The sequence below is a fragment of the Saxophila tyrrhenica genome, assembly GCF_035928015.1.
Source record: "Saxophila tyrrhenica strain CCFEE 5935 chromosome Unknown scaffold_12, whole genome shotgun sequence".
NCBI lineage: Eukaryota > Fungi > Ascomycota > Dothideomycetes > Mycosphaerellales > Extremaceae > Saxophila > Saxophila tyrrhenica.
The window spans coordinates 221089-239673 of NW_027041744.1; the positions used below are offsets into that span (position 1 = coordinate 221089).

Here is an 18585-nt window from a genome sequence, read left to right on the forward strand (position 1 = left end):
TGGAGATGCAGTCTACCTTATTCAGGAGGAACGACTCTCCCACAGCCAAGCCTTTTGCCTGAGGCCTGAGCGATTTCTGGACCCTTATAATCTCACCTTCTCGACTGCACCATCATAAGCCAACCCTTCCAGCAGCGCCAGGCACCGAGTTCAGGGCTCTTGGGCGACCGTGAAAGCAGCGGAGACTCTGCTCCAGAACAAACCAAGACGACAACCACAACGAATATCCTTGCAACGACCACTGCTTCCACGATAACCACCACCCACAATGTCCCGCCGTCCACCCCCCGCGGGCGCCGACCGCAGTGAGCAGAACCGCGCCACGCTCAAACAGCTCGTCAAACTCGAGTCCAACAAGTCCTGCGCCGACTGTAAACGCAACAAGCACCCACGATGGGCCAGCTGGAACATTGGTGTCTTCATCTGCATTCGCTGCTCTGGCATCCACCGCGGCATGGGCACGCACATATCCCGTGTCAAATCCGTTGACCTCGACTCCTGGACCGACGAGCAAATGCAGTCGATGCTGCGGTGGGGCAACGCACGGGCGAACAGATATTGGGAGAGTAAGCTGGCGGAGGGGCATGTGCCGAACGAGAGCAAGATTGAGAATTTCATTAGGACAAAGTACGATTCGAAGAGGTGGGCGATGGATGGTCCGGTACCGGACCCGAGTACGCTGGATGTGCCTGGAGAGGGCGGGGATGATGACGTGCCACTGAATGTGGTGAGGGAGAAGGTCGTAGGGGATCGGGAGAGGAGTACGAGTGGGAATGCAAGGAATGGAAGTGGGGTGTTGCCGCCGCCTGGTGGAGGACAGAGGGTAAGGCCGCAGGATGTGGATCTGTTTGGGGATGTTGGAGAGACAAGCGCTCCTGTGAGACCGAGTACGACGGAACCAGCAGTGAGGCAGGGGGTGCAAAAAGCGCCAGTCGCACCACCAAAGCAGACGAGGCCAGGCGAGAGTTTACTAGGGCTGGATTTCTTCGGTGGGGCACAGTCAGCTCCTCCGGCGCGGCCGTCCAGTACTGGAGCCAGCACGCCAGGAGTGCCAGGACGAGCGGACCTGAAGTCATCAATTCTCTCGCTGTACGCATCCAAACCGGCAGCCGCACCTCAACCACAGCCCCAGCAGCAACAGTCCCAGCAGCAACAATCACAGCAGTCGAATGCCAGTTTCTTCGGCGGCATGCAATCTCCACCTTTGACCTCGCCAACTCAACAACCATCTTCCTCTTTCGGAGGCATGAATGATGCCTTTGGCTCCCTCTCTTTCTCCTCGCCACAGCAATCCCAAGCAAAGCCAACGCCTTTCTCGAACTTCTCGCCACCTCAGGGACACGCCAGACAGCCATCCGCCAGCAAGTCCGCACTCAGTGGTGGCTCCTTCTTCGACACCAAACCCGCTGCACCAGCAAAACCCACACAGCCTACACATCAACCTCGCGAAGAAAGCTTTGGTGGTGACTTTGGCGACTTCTCTTCCGCTGTCTCACCACCGCCGACCACAACAGTCCGGAGTCCGCCAGCAGCGACCAGCAACATGAACAACCTCTTCGACCTACAGTCATCTCCTCCCCCGCCACCAAAGCCTGCCGTACAGTCCCCTCCGCCAATCCAGCCACAACAGCAACAGCCGAAACAACCCAACTTCTCTGCCTTCAACCTCTCTCAGCCTTCGGCTCCAGCCAAGCAGCCTTCACCTCCCCAGACCCAGACATCCACCTTCGGAAGTCTCAGCAACATGGACGCCTGGGGCTCAAACGACGCTTGGGCGACTCCTGAACCCGCGCAGCAACCTCAGCCTGCACCCTTCCAGTCGAGCTCGAGCAGCTTCAACAAGCCGGCGGCACCGGCGGCTCCGATGCAGACAGAGTTCGACAGCGGATGGGGCGACATGACATCGCCGGCACCGCCTGCTGCGAATACGACAACCAGTGCTGGAGGCTTCAGCGTGCAGCAGGACGAGGAGTTTGGCGGGTGGAGCCATGCCAGTCCCGTAGCGCAGACGCCAGGAGCGAAGCAGGGAGGTGGGTTCGGAGGTGGATCGGATGATCTGTTTGGGAATGTTTGGGAGTAGATGAGAGGTAGGATAAGGCGGTGGGAATCACCAGTTGAAAGAACTAGATAGGCTTAGCATACGTTGCAAATGCCCTCACGACCTTGCAGTATCCTCGTGTTATCACATGTACATGAATCATGACGCCCCCAGCGCCCTGCTTATAAGTAAAATCAACTCCATCCACCCTTTCACCTCAGAATATCCAGCTCAGCATCCACCACAGCGCTACCACCACCGCGACAATGATCGCCGCCAACTTCAACACCGCCACACGATCGCCTTGCCTCGCCATCACGCCTAATCTTCTCGCGCTGCCTTTCAAGCCGGTGGTCATGGAGGAGAAGGTTTCTGAGGTGTTGTCGATGACTTCGTGGGAGCGGGCATTGTCGTAGATGTCGACGGTGACGGAGCGGAGCGCGGAGACTTTTGAGGAGAGGGCGGCGAGGGAGTCGTTGTTTTGTCTGTATCTCGGTCAGACTTGCGCAGGCCATGACATGATACGGGGAAGGCGCATACCGTTCGCGTTCGTAGGCTTCTGACATGTTGGCGGTGGTGGAGGGGATGGGGGTGTTTAGGTGGTGGATGAGGTATTGTGCGGCCTTTTCGATGTTCTCTGTGTTCGCCAGCTATAGCAAACTATTCTCGCCGTCAATAACCTCTAGTACCTCTGGTACATGTGATTGAAGCGCGAGGTGGTCGTACCGTAGGTCTTTGTCTGGGCACGCGAGGCACGTCACCTCACTCGGCTGAGCTTTTAGACCTCTTCATCAGTGCTACCTTGCGCTGTTCACCTACGACCTCCTACACCTTCTTCTCACACCCTCCTCTACCTCCTCGTCCGCCGTGTCGACATCCACCGTCAAGATGCCGCCCTTCCTCAACAACCCGCTGCCGTCGTCGATGAGGAGTGAGTCCCCCACTACACCCCCACCATGAAACACTTCTACGAAGGCAAGGCGAGTAATACACGATCACACGATACTGATGACGTGGACCTACAGGCGAGTGCAAGAAGACCGGCCGCATCCTCGCCTCCTTCGTCGACCCGCGACAAGCCTTTGGACCTGACAAAATCATCCCTCCACAAATCCTCGCCAATGCCAAAGGCCTTGCCATCATGACGGTCCTCAAGGCCGGCTTCCTCGGGTCAGGAAGATTTGGAGGCGGTGTGGTGGTCGCGCGGTTGGCGGACGGGTCATGGTAGGCACAGCGATCATAGAACAGTAAAATGTCACCAGGCAGCAGGTTCAGCTGACATCTGTTTGATACAGGTCCGCGCCCTCAGCGATTGGCACAGTCGGCGGCGGCTTCGGCGGGCAGATCGGCTTCGAACTCACTGACTTCGTCTTCATTCTCAACGACGCCATGGCCGTCAAGACCTTCGCCCAAGTCGGCTCTTTGACTCTTGGCGGCAACGTCTCCATTGCTGCAGGTCCCGTGGGTCGCAGTGCTGAAGCAGCAGGAGCCGCGTCCCTCAAATCTGTCTCCGGTATTTTCGCCTATTCCAAGACAAAGGGTCTCTTCGCCGGTGTGTCGCTGGAAGGCAGTGCCCTGATCGAGCGAAGAGATGCGAACGAAAAGATGTACAATCGCAAAGTCACGGCGCGAGAGCTTCTGTCTGGCGGCGTTCCCGTTCCGCCTCAAGCAGAGCCTCTCATGCGCGTGCTCAATTCCCGTGTCTTCGCCGGCGTGGGCGGCAGCTACCAAGACAACTCCATGTATAACGACGTCCCCATCTACGACGAGAGCCACGAGGACGTCGTATGGCAAGGGCGTACTGGATCCGCTTATGGAGAAGGTGTGCGGTCCAACCGAACGGGAAGTATGGGTTCCGCACAAGCTACAGGCGGCGCGTTTGGCAGTAACGACTACGAGTACCGCGATCAACCCTCACGGTCCTCGACGTGGCAAGACGACCCTTATGACCGGCAAGCGAGTACGTTCGATCGGCTAAACGCTAGCCGCGGGCGGTCGAGTACGTTCGGAGATCAGAGCGACTACGTCTATTCAGACGCGAGAGCGAAGGCACCTCCACCTGGAAGACCTGCGGCACCTAAGCCGGCCTTTTCGACTGGTGGTGGAAAGGCAGGTGCGCAGCCTGGACAGGCGGTAGCCAAGTTCACCTTTGATGCAGACCAGCCGGGTGATCTGGGCTTTAAGAAGGGCGATGTGATCACCATTGTGAAGAGGACGGAGAGTGAGGCAGACTGGTGGACCGGGAGGGTAGGAGATAGGGAAGGAATTTTTCCTAGCAATTATGTGGAGCTGGTGTGATTGACAGAGCCTCTGCGCTTTATGAAGAAGGTGGATAGAACCAGCCGCTGGAGTCGGCGACGGCTGCTACTTACTGCGTTCGGTATGATACCTTTTAGCGGGCTTGTCATTACTGTGGATAGCATTACCACGTGCTCACGACGACAGATGAGGCTACGAAATGAAAATCATGCATGGCGTCTGGCGCTATTGCACTCTTACATTACCCACCACCAGCCGCAGCCTCGAGTACCTGATCAACCTTCCCTTCCAGATCCGCTCCAATCGCCCTCTCAAGCACCACCACGAACGCCCTCCGCTGCCTTGCCTCCTCTCCTTTCCCTGCAACATTTCCAGCATCAAGCTTGCTCCAGTTCCCTTTGAGCAATCCCTCCAACTTCGCCGCTTCCTCCGGCAACCCGAGCCTCTTCAAAGACCCCTGCGTCCGATCATCCACGTACGGAAACCCACCCATCCACAACCACTGCACCCTCCTCAAGAAGATCTTCATCCCCGTCTCTCCAATCCCCTTGATTCCGGACTTGATCGCATCGAGCGCAGCGTCAACATCTCCATCGCTGTCCGACAGCGCTTTACCGAGCTCCGTGCCCTCGGTGTCCCCTTTCGAGGTAAAACGCTCGAGGACCGTATCGGCAATCTGCCCTATCTCAGCGGCAGTCTTATCCTTATGCTGCGTCCGCGCATCATAGACGGCTTGCAGGTGCTTCTCGTGCCCCGCTTTCTGCACTGCGTGAGCGGAGTTGAAGTTATAGGGGTCATTAAAGACTGTCCTGATCGTTCGAAGACCTAGACGGTGCGAGATTGGGCGGGAGAGAATAGCGGCCGAGAGTAGTTCTTCGAAGGGGTTCATCACGCTGCCGGAGTAGGTTTTGATCGATCCGCGGGTTGCGATGTCTTTGGCTTCCTCGTCGGGGCGGCAGAGGTCCTCGCAGGCGTTTGAGAGGAGGTAGTTGAGGAGCTGTCGGTGAGATGGGGAGGACTTCAGGGCGCCTCGTCCGGAGCGGCGGGGAGCTTTTTGGGGTTCGTCTGAGGATGCATCTTTTTTGCGTTTGGTGGATGTTGTTTCGTCGTTGGTGGCGGGTTCGTTCTTGGGCTTTGGCTCGTCGTTGTGTTGCTCCGGTTTTCCTGCCGGGGAATCCTTTGGGGCGGTCTTGCTTTTCTTGGGCGGCATTTTTAGTAATATGTACAAGATACTATACACTGAATCAACTGTATATTCACATCGTCGTCAATGGTTGACGTTGACGATCACATGAAGTCAAAAAGTCGACACCTTAGTGCCTGAAATGTCCCACTGACGTCGATGGATCAACAGTACATGTACTGCGGTCAATTACTTTCGCTCAAGTACTTTGCGCAGCACACTTCAGTGCAGCGAGCGAAGTGTCCAGGAAACAGGAAACAGGAAACGACAGCGCGAGTGAACCGCAATGCAACGCGTCAAGAACGTCGACTACGACGAAGACGACATCTACTCAGAGGAAGACGACTACCAGGAAGAAGAACAGACTTACACGGAAGAGGACCGCGAGAACTTCAACACCCTCACCCCAGTCGTCAGAGCAGAGCTGCAGGAAGCTGGACTACAGGCTTCCGACAGAGAGGTCGAGGATGCACTCTGGCACTACTACTGGGATGTGAGCAAGAGTGTGGCATATCTGAAGAACACGAGGACGCCACGGCCACAGCAGCAGCAAGGGAAGAAGGAAAAGGAGAAGCCGAAGAACAAGTTTGATCAAGCGGCGGAGAGGAGTGCGGAGAAAGCTGGTGAGTCGTGCTCTTTCTCTTTCTTCTATGGCGTGTGAGGAATTGCAGTCGAGGTTTGATCAGTAGAGGACGCTGGATGAAGAGGTGGGTTACCATGATCAGCCCTAGTACAGACCCTTACTGACTCTTCTGCATGCAGACAAGATGCCACTTCCACCGACATCAGCCGCAGGCTGGTTCAGCGGCATCTCCTGGTCTGTCATTCCAGATGAAGTGCAAGGCGAGCTTCTCCCAGCTGTTTCCCGACCACGACCGCATCTGCTAGGCGGCTCCTCCAAACTCGCGAGGCTGGCAGAAGAACGACGGAAGAAGGCCGCAGCCTCCTCAGCAGCCCCGGCTGAGTCCAACGGTACGCTGAGCTCGCTCGACCGTCTGAGCAAACCGAAAGACGCCAAAGAGAACCTCGCGCCTCCTGCCAAGTCGGAACCTCGCAAGTACCCAATCCGCCAAAAGCGTGACCCGACACCACCTCCAAAGGAGCCATCGCCTGAACCGGAGGAACCAGAAGAGATGCTGCCGGACCTGAGAGCTTCGCCAACTGAGTTCGCGAAGACGATGGCTACTTCTCGCACTTTCTCAAAAGCGGACAACGGGAGCGACAAGGCAATCAGCGATCTCTTTCGTTCATCATCAAACGAAGACCCTTTTAAAGGACCTTCGCCGGATGATACAGTTTTAGGAGCGCAGGGACACAGCAAGGGAATCAACAAGTAAGGAGCTAACATGAGCTCCACCGGGAGTACAGATTCCGCAAAGTCCACGAGAAAGACTGGAGATGGATTAGCGAAGAAGACAGAGAAGCTCAAGTTGGACGAAGCACAATCTGCAACACCGTCGCCGCCTAAGGTTAAGAGCAAAGGCCTGGATGTGCCGAAGTTGTGGTCCGAGAGCAAGGACACTCGCAAGTCAGCAGCTGCGTTTGTAGTGATAGGTCATGTGGATCATGGCAAGAGCACATTGATGGGAAGACTGTTGCTCGACGCCGGTGCAGTTGCGCAAAGAGACATAGATAAGTATGAAAGCCACGATTCCCACTGCGGTCATCCAGCTGCTGACCTGGAGTCTTAGGTACAAGAAACAAGCCACCGAACTCAACAAATCATCCTTCGCCCTTGCCTGGGTCATGGACACAGGCTCCGAAGAGCGCGAACGCGGCGTCACTGTGGACATTGCACAGCACCCTTTCCAAACCGCCAACACCGACTTCACGATCCTTGATGCGCCTGGGCACAGAGATTTCGTGCCGAACATGCTTGCTGGTGCCACGATGGCAGATCTTGCGGTACTGGTTGTAGATGCGAATCAGCTCGAATCCGGGATGAAAGGGCAGACCAAAGAGCACATTCTGCTTGCGAAGGCATGCGGACTGAGCAAGGTCGTGGTGGCAGTGAACAAGCTGGATGCTACAGCACCGAAGGCTTGGGATGAGCAGACGTTTCACCATGTGAAAGCGGAGGTAGGAAAGCTGCTACAGTCGGTCGGGTTTGAAAAAGAAGACGTCTTGTATGTGCCATGCTCTGGACTCGGCGGCACCAATGTCGTCAATCCAGCACCCAGTTCTGGCGACACCGCTTGGGTCACCGGCGCGTCAGGCACGCTCCTTCATCATCTCGAATCCTCTCCAGCTGCCAGCCCTGCGGATGATCAGGTCAAGGCTCCCTTGCGCATGCAGATCGCCGACGTCTTCCGCGGCAGCATCACGAATCCCCTATCGGTCTCTGGACGCATCGCAGCCGGCAACGTCCAGGTTGGTGACATTGTGGTCATCCAGCCGAGCGGAGAAAAGGCTACCATCAGAGGGATCGAGGTCAGCTCTGAGCCCGGCGACTGGGCTGTGGCGACTGAGCTCTGTACCCTTCATCTCGCGGACATCGATCCCGTCCACCTACGAGCGGGAGATGTGCTCTGCAGCACCGCCCAGCCTGTTGGAGTGATCAGGAGTTTCGTCACTCAGGTGGAAGTCCTTGAACCGCTACTACCGCAAGGGGTCGACGTGCATGTAGGAAGGCTGCATGTGCCGGGGAGCGTGGCGGCGCTGATCTCAACCGTTGACGCCAAGGGCGAGGTTGTCAGGAAGAAGCCTAGGGTTGCCAAGGCGGGAGAGACGGCGAATGTGAAGGTGGTGCTGGAGACGGGGGCGCCGTTGCCGGTGGGTGAGAGGGTGGTTCTGAGGAGTGGAGGGAGTACGGTTGCGTCTGGTAGGGTGGGGAGCGTGAGCGTGGGAAGGTGAGATGGGGACGATCACATGATTATCACATGAAAGACCATGATTTGCCACAAGTGCAGCTGGAGGGTAACCCACAGTGTTGTTGTGCTGGTCAGTTGTGTCGAACCTGATACCACAGCACTGATGCAACCCATATGCTAGTCATATAGTGCACAAATAAACAATGCTGCAAGGCCACTCAACGTCCATCTTTCTGCCCAACGCCTGAGTCGCTCTGGACTCCGAAACGAGCCGCTTTTATGACGTTGTGGCACAAGTGGGGCTGAGCACGAGGATCTGGACTTCATCAAGGCTGCATGAACTTGAACCTTGAGTTAGCAAACAACCTGAACCTCCCACCCTCGACACCCTTTCACTCCTGATCATTCACCATCGACTTGACAGCGGCCTTACGAACAGCAAGGACACTATGTCCGACTACGACGAGCCCGACGACTACCAGCAGCGCTGGCGGCGGAACCGCGACGAGGAACGCCCACCAGCGTACCCATCCAACAGCAGCTACCAGTACCCATCGAATGACGGCTACCCACCAGGAGGACCACACGGCGACTTCCCACCACCACCACTTGGCGATAACGACTTAGGCCGCCGACCGAGCGCATTGAAGCGATCAGGAAGCCAGAGTCGAGTGCCCCACCTTCGCCCTGAATTCCCCGACGAGGGTTCATATCTCGGCTCCCAAGCGCCCGATCTCGAGAAGAAAGGCGGGCGTCGTCACCGCCAGTTCCGCGATAAGAGGGACGGCTATGAGAGTGAAGAGGGCGAGATGTTGAAGAAGGCCGCACCGCCATCACACGGCACGAGAGGTGGAGGTGGTGACTATGCTGATGAGCCTCCGCCGCGGAGACGAGGGGATCGTTACGATGATCGCGGACCGCCACGGGATGACTACGATGATCGCAGTGCACCGCCGTCGAGGCGCAAGACTTACGATGAAGACCCGCCCAGGCGCAGGAGAGATAAGGATCGGGACCGCGATAGAGAGCGGGACCGCGACTACGATGACGAGCCATCTTCTCGGCGCAAGCGAAGGGAGCTGCCAGAGGTCGAGTACGGATCTGATCCGGTCCCGGCGCTTAGGCGCAGGAATAGCGATCGTGAGCCCAGACGCCCTAAAGACCCGCGGGACGACCGAGATCGGGACCGCGACCGGGATGATGATAGAGACAGGCGAGGTGATCGAGACAGACGCCGCCGACGAGACTACGACGACGATGATAGAGATGACTACCGCGACTCGGACCGCCGCAAGCGCGGAGACGACCGCAGCGACCGGCGTCGAGGCGAGAAGGACAGAGATCGGTCGCGACGCAGATACGACGACGACGAAGACAGCGACTACGACGACAGGCGGAGCAGGAGGTCTGACCGCGACCGCGACCGCGATCGGGGTAAGAGTAAGCGCAGAAATCGCAGCGAGCCGCCGACGGAGATGAAGGTGGGCGATTATGATATTGGGCCGTGGATTGATAAGGGGAAGAAGCACTACGGGACGTTGGCGCCGATTGTTGGGCCGTTGGTGATGAATGCGGCGAAGAAGTATATGTCGAAGCGATGAGGGGTGGTTGGGACTTCTGGGAGGGCCCGCGGGTAGCTGCTGAGCTGCTGAGAGGGAGGTGGTAATGGGCGGAATGGCCGGAAGTTTCAGTTCGTTGTTTGGAAGGGTGGGTAGAATCTCAAGGTTTTGTTGGAAGCGTACAAGCGGTCAGCCCACCCTTGCGAAGACGCCAGAAGGCTTCACAAAGGAATGGTGCTGAGCATGCGGCTAAGGTGCACAAGCACGGCTTGGGGGGGGCGAGGTAATGGATTCACGATTGACGACAAGCGTTTGATACACACGGCGATAGCGAGTCTAGCGGAATCATCACAATTCACTTGCACGTTTCTGTAAATTCATATTGCTCACAACTTCGTAACATCATCGACCATCTAACAACAACTTCATGGGTATCTATCTCAACTTCCACCACTTCCTCTTCCCCTGGGCTTCTGCCTCACTATTCTCCTCCACCACCCGATGCCTCCCCACCACATTCATGAACACCTGATCCAGCGTCGTCGGTCCGACACTATAATCCCTCACCCCGACCTCCCCCTTCGCCCCCTCAATCACCCTAAACAACCTCCCCACCTCCCTCCCATCCCCACTCTCCCTCGCCGGAACCGCAAACCTCACTTGCCCGCCAAACGTCCTCTGCTCCGCCTCCGCAACGGTAAAAGTCGCCCGCACCCACTCCCAGAGCTTCGCGGTGTCAGCGTCGGAAGTGAAAGGCGCGTCTTTGTGCACGAGGTGGATGTAGATTTTATCTCCAAACCGCGCGCGGAGCCTGGGGATGCTGTCCAGGGCGAGCATTTTGCCCGCCATGATGCCCGCGCGGTCGCAGAGGGCGTCGGCTTCTTCCATGCTGTGGGTGGTGATGAGGAGGCAGCGGTCGGCGGCTACTGTGCGGAGAGTCGCCCAGAGGGCTCGCTTGGCCGCGGCGTCCATGCCTGAGCTTGGCTCGTCGAGGAGTAAGACGGACGGGTTGGAGATTAGGGCGATGGCGAGGGAGAGTTTGCGCTTCGTGCCGCCGGAGAGCTTCTTGACGAGTTTGTGCGTGTGGTCTGTGAGGCCGAGGCAGCGGACTAGTTGGTCGATGTTGTGTTGGCGGTCTGGGACGCCGCGGGCGCGGGCGTAGAAGTGTAGGTGTTCGGAGAGGGTCATGATGTCCACCGCATCGAACTGGGGACAGACGCCGAGGTGGTGTTTGGCGGCGACAGGGGAGTGGGCGAGACTGTCGTTGGAGATGATGATCTCGGCTGGAGGGTTGCTGCTGTCCGGGTGGAGTTCTCCGCGGACAAGAGAGATGGTTGTACTTTTGCCGGCACCTTTAGAGAAGTATCAGCACTCTTCGAGTTGGAAAGGGATGTTGCTCAGTAGTAACTTACCATTAGGACCCAGCAGTGCGAACCTCTCGGACGGCAGGATGCCAAAGTTGATCTTGTTTACAGCCGTATTTTGGCCGAAGGTTTTCGACACATCGTGAACACGCAAACCATTGTTGCTTTGCGCCATGTGTTCTGCGTCCTCCATTGCCTCGCCAACAAGAGCCTTGTCGCTTGCAAAGTCTTCCATCTCTGCCTCCTTAGGGGCAGCTCGCTTGCGTCGGATACCGAATACCTCCAGACTTCGCCCAGACTCCCAGAACATCAAGAAGGCGATCAGAAGGATGAACTGGATGATGAGGTACAGTATTGGGGCGCCGAAAAGGCTGATGTCGCCAGGGTAGGATCCTCGTGTAGGCCCTTTGCAGGCGAGCGCATAGACGTTCATGGCGACGAGGAGTGCGCGGAAGAGACTGATGGCAGGACAGACCTATGCCGACTGTTAGTGCACGATACCATATTGTCGCGTCCAGATCACTCACCAATGCCGTTGTGTAGTATATCACATCGAACTGTCCTGTCGCGCCGGCGGCCGATGCGTTGTTGTTCGTGACCACCATGCTGCTGACTGTCAGTGTGGTCGATCAGAGTGAATTGCTTTTCTACTTACCCGACGAAGAACAGACAGGCAATGACTGTCTGCACAAGCGAAGTTGCCGCAATCGCGCTAAGCTGCGATGGCACGAACAGCGATATCACGTAAGAGTACGCCGTCGCCGCCATGCCGTAGAACAGGAAGACACTGCTGTAGGTCAGCACACAGTCAGGCAATCACTCTGTGCTCCTCTGACGTACAGGAAGACGTATCCTAGGCCATAGATCTGCGGGCCCATGCAGGCGTACCAAATGACGGTCGCTGACACACTGACCAAGAGCACAAAAACAGAGTCGAACAGAGCATGAGCGGCCCAAAGGCTAGAGCTCATGATACCGTTGCTGTAGTGCATGGCTCTGACGTTCCGGAGACGCTCAATGGTCGGGTACAGAGCGAAGAAGCCAGGGTACACCGCGAATCCGAGCACGGTGAAGACGACGATGATGCCCTGCTTGAAATCGTACGGCCGAAATGCGGGAGCGAACGTCTCGGTCGAGATGGCGATAGGAGTGTCCATAAGAACCTGGTCGAGGACGGATTGTGTGAAGACAGCGGTTGACATGTCCGAGCCATAGGACGAGTAGGTGAAGGAATTCTCCGAGTCGCCGACGAAGATTCCACCAACAGAGTATGCCCTGACGCTGCCGACCAGGCTCTCGGCTTCGGAGTAGAGCTCCTGCGCACTGTTGACGGGAAATGTTCTGTTCCAGTTGATTGGCGCAACGGTGTTTGCAACGAAGCTGCCCTCTGGGATGAGAGATTCCAAGCCAGCTTGAGAAACGTCTCCTGGTGGTCCATAGGCGAACCCTTGGAGATATAAGCTCTCTGTCCAAGAGTAGAAGCCATTGGAGATTCCGCCTTGGCCAGGTTTGACACAGGGGAGACCGTTGGGGTACTCGGGAGACAGCAGAAATCGAGTCACCATGCCAATCAGCACGAGCGGGACGAACAGCGACGCGATGTAGGGCATGTAGTTGTGTTTGAGCACGGTGAGTCGCTTCATGAAGAGGATACCTGTTTGACGGACCGGCCCACAGCCTTTGCCTGAGTTCAAGCTGACGGCTTTTGTTGTTCTTGTTGTCGGGTACACACTGGAAGGGTCAGATTGAAGCTGCTGGTCGGCAGGGCTCAGGTCGTTGTTCGTGATCTCCATCTCATCCGAGAGACCGATGAAGACGTCCTCAATGGTAGGGCCATGCACAGAGTAGTTTGCGTGATGTGTATCCAGCAGAATGGTCAGGCTCACCAACGCTTTTGAATCCGCCGCTTCGTAGACAGCATCGTTGTAATCATCGCGTCTCCCAACTGAAGCCGGAACCTCGCTCGCTCGTAGAGGATCGTCCTGCTTGGGTAACGTCACACGATATCCGCCGCCATAGTTGGACTTCAGGGAAGCCACCGATCCCTCTGCCCTCAGTGTGCCCTTTGAAAGGATGGCGACGTGGTCCGACAGTACTTCGCTCTCGTCCAGAAAGTGGGTGGTCAACAGCATGGTGCGTCGACCTCTCTCTTTCAATAAGATTTCCCACACCTTGCGCCTTGCTAATGGATCGATCCCGGAAGAAGCCTGTGCGCACGTAAGGAGAACCCGTCAGCAGATGTCTTAGACAATAAATCAGATAGGCCGTATAGGTGCGATCTGCGCCTAATTAGGGCGGTCGAGGGTTAGAGCCAACCTCACAGCCGGTCGGGAAGCACGATTCGCCCGGCTAGACGCAAAGGCTCTGACCCATTGGCCATAAGATCTTTCTCTAAACCTCGAGTGTAGATGAGGGAGGGGGGTTCTGTTCACGTGAGACTCACCTCGTCGATACAGCACACCTGACTCCCGCCAGCAAGCATCATTGCCAACTGGAGCTTGCGCTTCTGTCCTCCAGAAAGAGTCTTCGATCTCGCGTTTGTCTTGATCTCGAGGTCGCAGCCAGAGATGAGTCGTGCAACTTCAGCCTTGCTTTGGTCGACGGAGAGCGCAGGGTTCTTCAAGCGTTGGAAGAAGAAGACGTGCTCTTGTACAGTCATCTCGTCCCAAAGCACGTTGTGCTGCGGGCAGAGACCGATACCGCCGGTGCCATCGAGCTCGATGCTGCCACCAGAAATGCTCTCTAAGCCAGCGATCGATTTGAGGGTCGTGGATTTGCCACTGCCGTTGGCGCCTAGCAGGACGGTGATGGAGCCGGCGTGAACTTTGAGTGACAGATTGTCAACAGCCTGGATGCGGCCCCTCTTCTTCGCAGCAACATTGTACCGTTTTGAGAAGCCATCAAGGCGGATCGCATCTCCTCCTAGCTCTTCTGCAGATCGAAGATACCGATTCTTCGAAGAGCTGCCGTGGAGCCACCGCTCGATGACAGCCCCAAGAACGGGATACAGAACAATCGAGAGAACCAGAGATCCGAGAAAGGTGGCGGCTGGGACGTTCCAGTAATAATTGCCATCAGGATTGACTCCGAGTTCGAGTGGCTCTATGTTCTGTTCGAAGTACGCGGCCTGGATGAAGAAGTACACAAACGCGCTCGGTGGGAACAGGACAGCCGTTGCGATGACACCCGTGTCGCTGGCAGTCTGTGAGATGCTCTCTGCGAACTGAGCTACCAGTGCCATGACCATGGCCACGATGACAGCCGATATCGCGGAGATCTGGACGTGGCGGAAGATGCTGCTGACAAGTATGGAGTAGCCGACGAGTCCTAGACCAGTAAGTACGTACAGCAGGACGAACCAGCCTGCGTTGCTCTCCGGGAACATGATGGAGGGGGCAATGCCAGCCATGATGAGCCAACCAGGTGCGTAGATGATGTCGAACGCGAGATGAACGGAGAGGAGCCGTGCGGCCAGACATTGCCATCTGTTCGCGTTCGGCATCATGGCGTCGATAAGCTGAAGCATGCCCTGCTCTCTCTGCCTCGTGATGTGGCCAGTGAGATGGTATGTGACGCCGACCATGCCGATGAACAAGGCAAAGGCGAGTGCGAGGATGACCAATGCTTCGAAATCGTACTGATCGTATCTGTCCTGTTGGCGTTGTGACATCGGCGTAAACGTGTACTGGAGGATGTTGTCCGGCAGCTGTGGGCCGCCGCCAGCTCTAGCGATGGCGGAGTCGACGGCATGCTGTAATGGTAGATTGTATATTTGAACTGGATTCCTGTCGCTCTTCACATCCAGGCCCGACCCCATGGATCCATCAGTGTGCATTGTGTAATTCCAGATCGCACCGTTCCCTTTGTCAGGAGACGACCAGAACTCCAGCGCTCCCCAGCAGGCCGTGACTCCTTTACTTGAGGCTGGGCAATGCTGGACCAAAGATCCTGCTGTGCTTGATCGGAAGACTGTCTTTCCTGCATCTCGAAAGGTAGTCGAGATGTCTTCGATGACGGAGTGGATATCGTTGCCGGAGAGATCATGGTCGATGACTAGAGGTAGATTAGTTTATTACAGTCATCATGCTGGACGGACGCGACTACGCACTGCGATATATTTAGTAAAAGCTGCCATGTGCCAAGTCATGGTATTTCTCACCTGACGAACTTGTTGCGTCCATTGCCGGCAGCCTTGAAAGCCTCTGGCAAAGACAGCAGAGGCGCAGGGGTACCGACTCCAAGAGCTCCATTGGTATCATTGATGGTCTTGACACTGCTGAGGACTGCGGTAACAACGATGGGCAGAACCAGCGCTCTCAGTAAGGTAGTGAACCAACTGCGGCGAGCAACAAGCAGAAGATCCTTCTTCGTCAGCGTCCATGTCTGCGAGAGGAACGCCATGGCTGCTGCGAATGGTATAGAGAAATGTGAGTAATGCTGTCCTTGAACATGGCGAACACAGCCATTGGTTTTGTAAAGTCGACATCCAGGCACCAGAATTGCAGTATGAAGTCTTTACTGACTGTCTAGCCGCACGATCAGTTACACGAACCCGACGAGAGGGCATAGTGGATCCAACAGCTTCACCATCATACCCAATGGACACTTAGCCACATAGCAACTACTAACTTCAGCGCAGCACGTGCTGGTCGCCAACAGTGATTGATCGAAATGATCCATCGACCGGAGCTTCGGTTCGCTGACAGGTCCAAATGCAGCTGGTCGTGCTCTCTAGAATAGAGGTGCCTAGCAGGAAAGGAGGAGCCTGTCAAGATAGCGGAGCTAAGGCCACTCTCGGTGAGGCAGCAGAATTCGACATTGCTTGGATCAGGGCTGAGCGAAGGCCGACTCAGGTAGCTAGCACGGCCGTCAATTTGCTGACTGTTATTGTACGGGAGGCAAGATGAACTTTCATGGCCGATGCATTGCGGTCGCGCGGTCAATCGTTCGCATCTGGCGGACGCGAGGAGACCGAGCAACTGGCGCGACCCGGACCGCCACTTCTCGTTCGAGGTGACCGTACACAAGCAATACTCTGTTCCGAGTTGGAGTCGCCAGCGCAGCTCGTACGGTGTACTTCCAGGAGGCATGTAGTAGACTGCGAAGCAGGAGAGTTGATGATGAGATGAACTCGAGACGAAAATCTAATACACGCCAAGCACATGATTTAGGTACGATACCGCATCAGATCAGGCGTTGGGTGACTACACGAAGATGATAGAGAAGAGTGATGTAGTAGAGGAGACGTCTTGCATCTTTGAGTCTATCGCAAATTCGTTCAAGACGGCAGGAAGCCTGCTGAGACACACCCGCTGCACCCATAACCCTCATCCAAGAATGCCGAAACAGCGAGCTAAAGGACAGCCAGCGAACAGCAGGACCGCCCAGGCAAGGTTGCAATCATCGTGATCGTCGTCAAAGCTAGCAAAAAGCAATCGCAAAACATCAGCACAGTCGTCGCACTCGATCAAGAGTAGCAGGCGGCGGCAGTCCAAGCCGCCAGCTCGTGTTATTGCCCCCAAGCAAACTCGGGACCTGGAAATTCCCTTTCAAGATCACACCCACCAGCCAGCACGTCGTTGGGAATGCTGAGCGAGCCATCGGACCAAGGTTGCGTGGTAAAAGCCGTGCTAGCCTCGTCCACTGGGCCGAAATCTTGCGGCAGCGATGATGGCAGGTTGGTCATCTGCGAGTTGCTGAAGTAGTTGCCAGATTCATCAATGTCAGGGAAGAGCTGCTTGAGGATGTCGTCGTCAGGAGCGCTGGTTGGGCCAAGAGAGCGTGATTGTGGTCGGGACGTGGCGGGAACGCCGTGGGCCAGTGGGCGGTGGGAAGCGTCTGGCATCGAGCCCAGGTTTGGGAACGGCCATCCTTGATTGAGTGAGGTGGTCTGGCGGTTCAAAGGCATCGGAGCTTTGCTAGTGTCTTGCATCGGACCTTGCCATTCGTTGCCCATGCTGGCCAAGGCGAAGTCATTGTTGCCAAAGAAGCCTGGAGGCAAGCTTCTACGGTTGAGCTCTGGCGTGTTGCCAGCGCCCATGTTGGCGAAGTCGAAAGCTGTCAGGTCCTCTTGAATGCTCGGCATGTACTCATCCATATGCGGCAACTCGTCGATCTCAGAGGTCGTTCCAGATGAGGCAGCCGTAAGTGCTGGCTGAGCCAGATTTGGATTGTCTGTAGGAGTAGGCCAGACATCGAACGGGTTGTTGTTTGGCAAAGCCGTCATGCTGGCAGGGATGTAGGACGGAAAGGGTTCGAACGAGTCATTGGACATGGCGGACATTCCATCGTAGGATGGGTAGCCAAACGCATCGCTTCCCGCCGACTGCACGCTTTGGTTTGACTGACCCTGTGGAGAGGCACCGAAGTCGACGTTGACGAATCTGGAGTCCTGGAGACCGCCATTGCAAGATCTGGCTAGCGGAGGTACCATTGGCGACGGCTGCTCAGACTTTGACATGCGGCGGTTCTGGAGTGGCGTGGCGGTTGGCGGTAAGAATGTCGAAGGAAGGCCAGACTGGTTGGTGTCCAATGCGAGGCTGTCGACAGATCGTCGGGCTGCAGTCGAAGCGTTCTGATCGGTGGGGGTTCTTGGCATCGGAATCCTGTACGGCATACCGCACTCGTGTGCCGCGTGGTTCTTGCGATGAACGGGCTTATGGTGCCCATTCTTGAACTGGGTAATGGATCCTTCAGATGTAGCCTTCTCCAACTTCGGCTTGACTGCGGGTCCACGGGGAGCAGATAGTTCGTCCTCAGGCTCCCTCATGAGCAGAGCACATGTGCATTTCCCCCCATGGCCGCAACAGCAGCCTTGCTCTTCAGCGATGCGCGCCAGATGTGCCGGATCCGCCTCGCCGTTGTCGTCGCCGTGGTAGCTGGCTGACTTTGCCTTCTCTTCGGCCTCCCGCAGGTGAATGCATTTGTCTTTGCCGTGGAACTGCTTATCCGGCTGCGCGCAGTCGCAGCTCACATGGGCGGAGCGCTTCTTTCTTTCCTGTCTGCAGTGCTGGCACTGCGTCACTGGACGGCCCTTCTTGGGTACAAGAGTGAGTTCTCGGTCTGGGAAGAGTCAGCCGAGTGCGTATGCTGGACTAGACGGTTCGCCGTACCAGTGTGGTTGCAACCGCTCACGCGGTGGCCTTTGAGGCATGATTGGCATGCCCACTTGCTGCCGTCCTGATACGCTTTGTCAGAAAATGCTCGCGAATATCGAACAGGGTGAAATCACTCACATCCTTCACTACCATGTCTTGCTATGCGATTGCGCGATTTTCGCCGCTCACCGACTCTGACCGGCGCTTTGGTTAAGTCCGTTTGCCGTCCGGAAAGGGATAAAGATGGATGAGAAAGAAAGGTATAAGTATAAGAA

General features: G+C 56.4%; 9 protein-coding genes across 9 annotated transcripts; 5 read left to right on the forward strand and 4 right to left on the reverse strand.

Moving 5' to 3' along the window:
* Positions 1–268: 268 nt before the first annotated feature.
* AGE2 (ARF GAP with effector function(s)) lies at positions 269–2080 on the forward strand (the record flags this gene model as incomplete). Its single annotated transcript, XM_064804884.1, has 2 exons — positions 269–823; positions 1001–2080. The coding sequence occupies 2 exons, from the start codon at positions 269–271 to the stop codon at positions 2078–2080; spliced, it is 1635 nt and encodes a 544-aa protein (XP_064656726.1).
* A 175-nt stretch (positions 2081–2255) lies between these two features.
* On the reverse strand, positions 2256–2604 carry LTR77_007648 (uncharacterized protein; the record flags this gene model as incomplete). The annotated part of the gene is made up of 2 exons (XM_064804885.1): positions 2256–2523; positions 2579–2604. The coding sequence occupies 2 exons, from the start codon at positions 2602–2604 to the stop codon at positions 2256–2258; spliced, it is 294 nt and encodes a 97-aa protein (XP_064656727.1).
* A 322-nt stretch (positions 2605–2926) lies between these two features.
* Positions 2927–4336, forward strand: LTR77_007649 (uncharacterized protein; the record flags this gene model as incomplete). The annotated part of the gene is made up of 3 exons (XM_064804886.1): positions 2927–2969; positions 3064–3262; positions 3334–4336. 3 exons carry the CDS (start codon positions 2927–2929, stop codon positions 4334–4336), a joined length of 1245 nt encoding a protein of 414 aa, XP_064656728.1.
* A 202-nt stretch (positions 4337–4538) lies between these two features.
* LTR77_007650 (uncharacterized protein) lies at positions 4539–5507 on the reverse strand (the record flags this gene model as incomplete). The annotated part of the gene is made up of 1 exon (XM_064804887.1): positions 4539–5507. The coding sequence occupies one exon, from the start codon at positions 5505–5507 to the stop codon at positions 4539–4541; it is 969 nt and encodes a 322-aa protein (XP_064656729.1).
* Positions 5508–5766: 259 nt separating this feature from the next.
* Positions 5767–6817, forward strand: LTR77_007651 (uncharacterized protein; the record flags this gene model as incomplete). The annotated part of the gene is made up of 2 exons (XM_064804888.1): positions 5767–6103; positions 6243–6817. 2 exons carry the CDS (start codon positions 5767–5769, stop codon positions 6815–6817), a joined length of 912 nt encoding a protein of 303 aa, XP_064656730.1.
* A 9-nt stretch (positions 6818–6826) lies between these two features.
* On the forward strand, positions 6827–8333 carry LTR77_007652 (uncharacterized protein; the record flags this gene model as incomplete). The annotated part of the gene is made up of 2 exons (XM_064804889.1): positions 6827–7116; positions 7172–8333. The coding sequence occupies 2 exons, from the start codon at positions 6827–6829 to the stop codon at positions 8331–8333; spliced, it is 1452 nt and encodes a 483-aa protein (XP_064656731.1).
* A 406-nt stretch (positions 8334–8739) lies between these two features.
* On the forward strand, positions 8740–9891 carry LTR77_007653 (uncharacterized protein; the record flags this gene model as incomplete). The annotated part of the gene is made up of 1 exon (XM_064804890.1): positions 8740–9891. The coding sequence occupies one exon, from the start codon at positions 8740–8742 to the stop codon at positions 9889–9891; it is 1152 nt and encodes a 383-aa protein (XP_064656732.1).
* Positions 9892–10284: 393 nt separating this feature from the next.
* On the reverse strand, positions 10285–15614 carry LTR77_007654 (uncharacterized protein; the record flags this gene model as incomplete). Its single annotated transcript, XM_064804891.1, has 8 exons — positions 10285–11201; positions 11262–11688; positions 11741–11819; positions 11869–12003; positions 12054–13420; positions 13657–15266; positions 15290–15320; positions 15378–15614. 8 exons carry the CDS (start codon positions 15612–15614, stop codon positions 10285–10287), a joined length of 4803 nt encoding a protein of 1600 aa, XP_064656733.1.
* A 1108-nt stretch (positions 15615–16722) lies between these two features.
* Positions 16723–18463, reverse strand: LTR77_007655 (uncharacterized protein; the record flags this gene model as incomplete). Its single annotated transcript, XM_064804892.1, has 3 exons — positions 16723–18275; positions 18326–18392; positions 18449–18463. 3 exons carry the CDS (start codon positions 18461–18463, stop codon positions 16723–16725), a joined length of 1635 nt encoding a protein of 544 aa, XP_064656734.1.
* Positions 18464–18585: the final 122 nt, after the last annotated feature.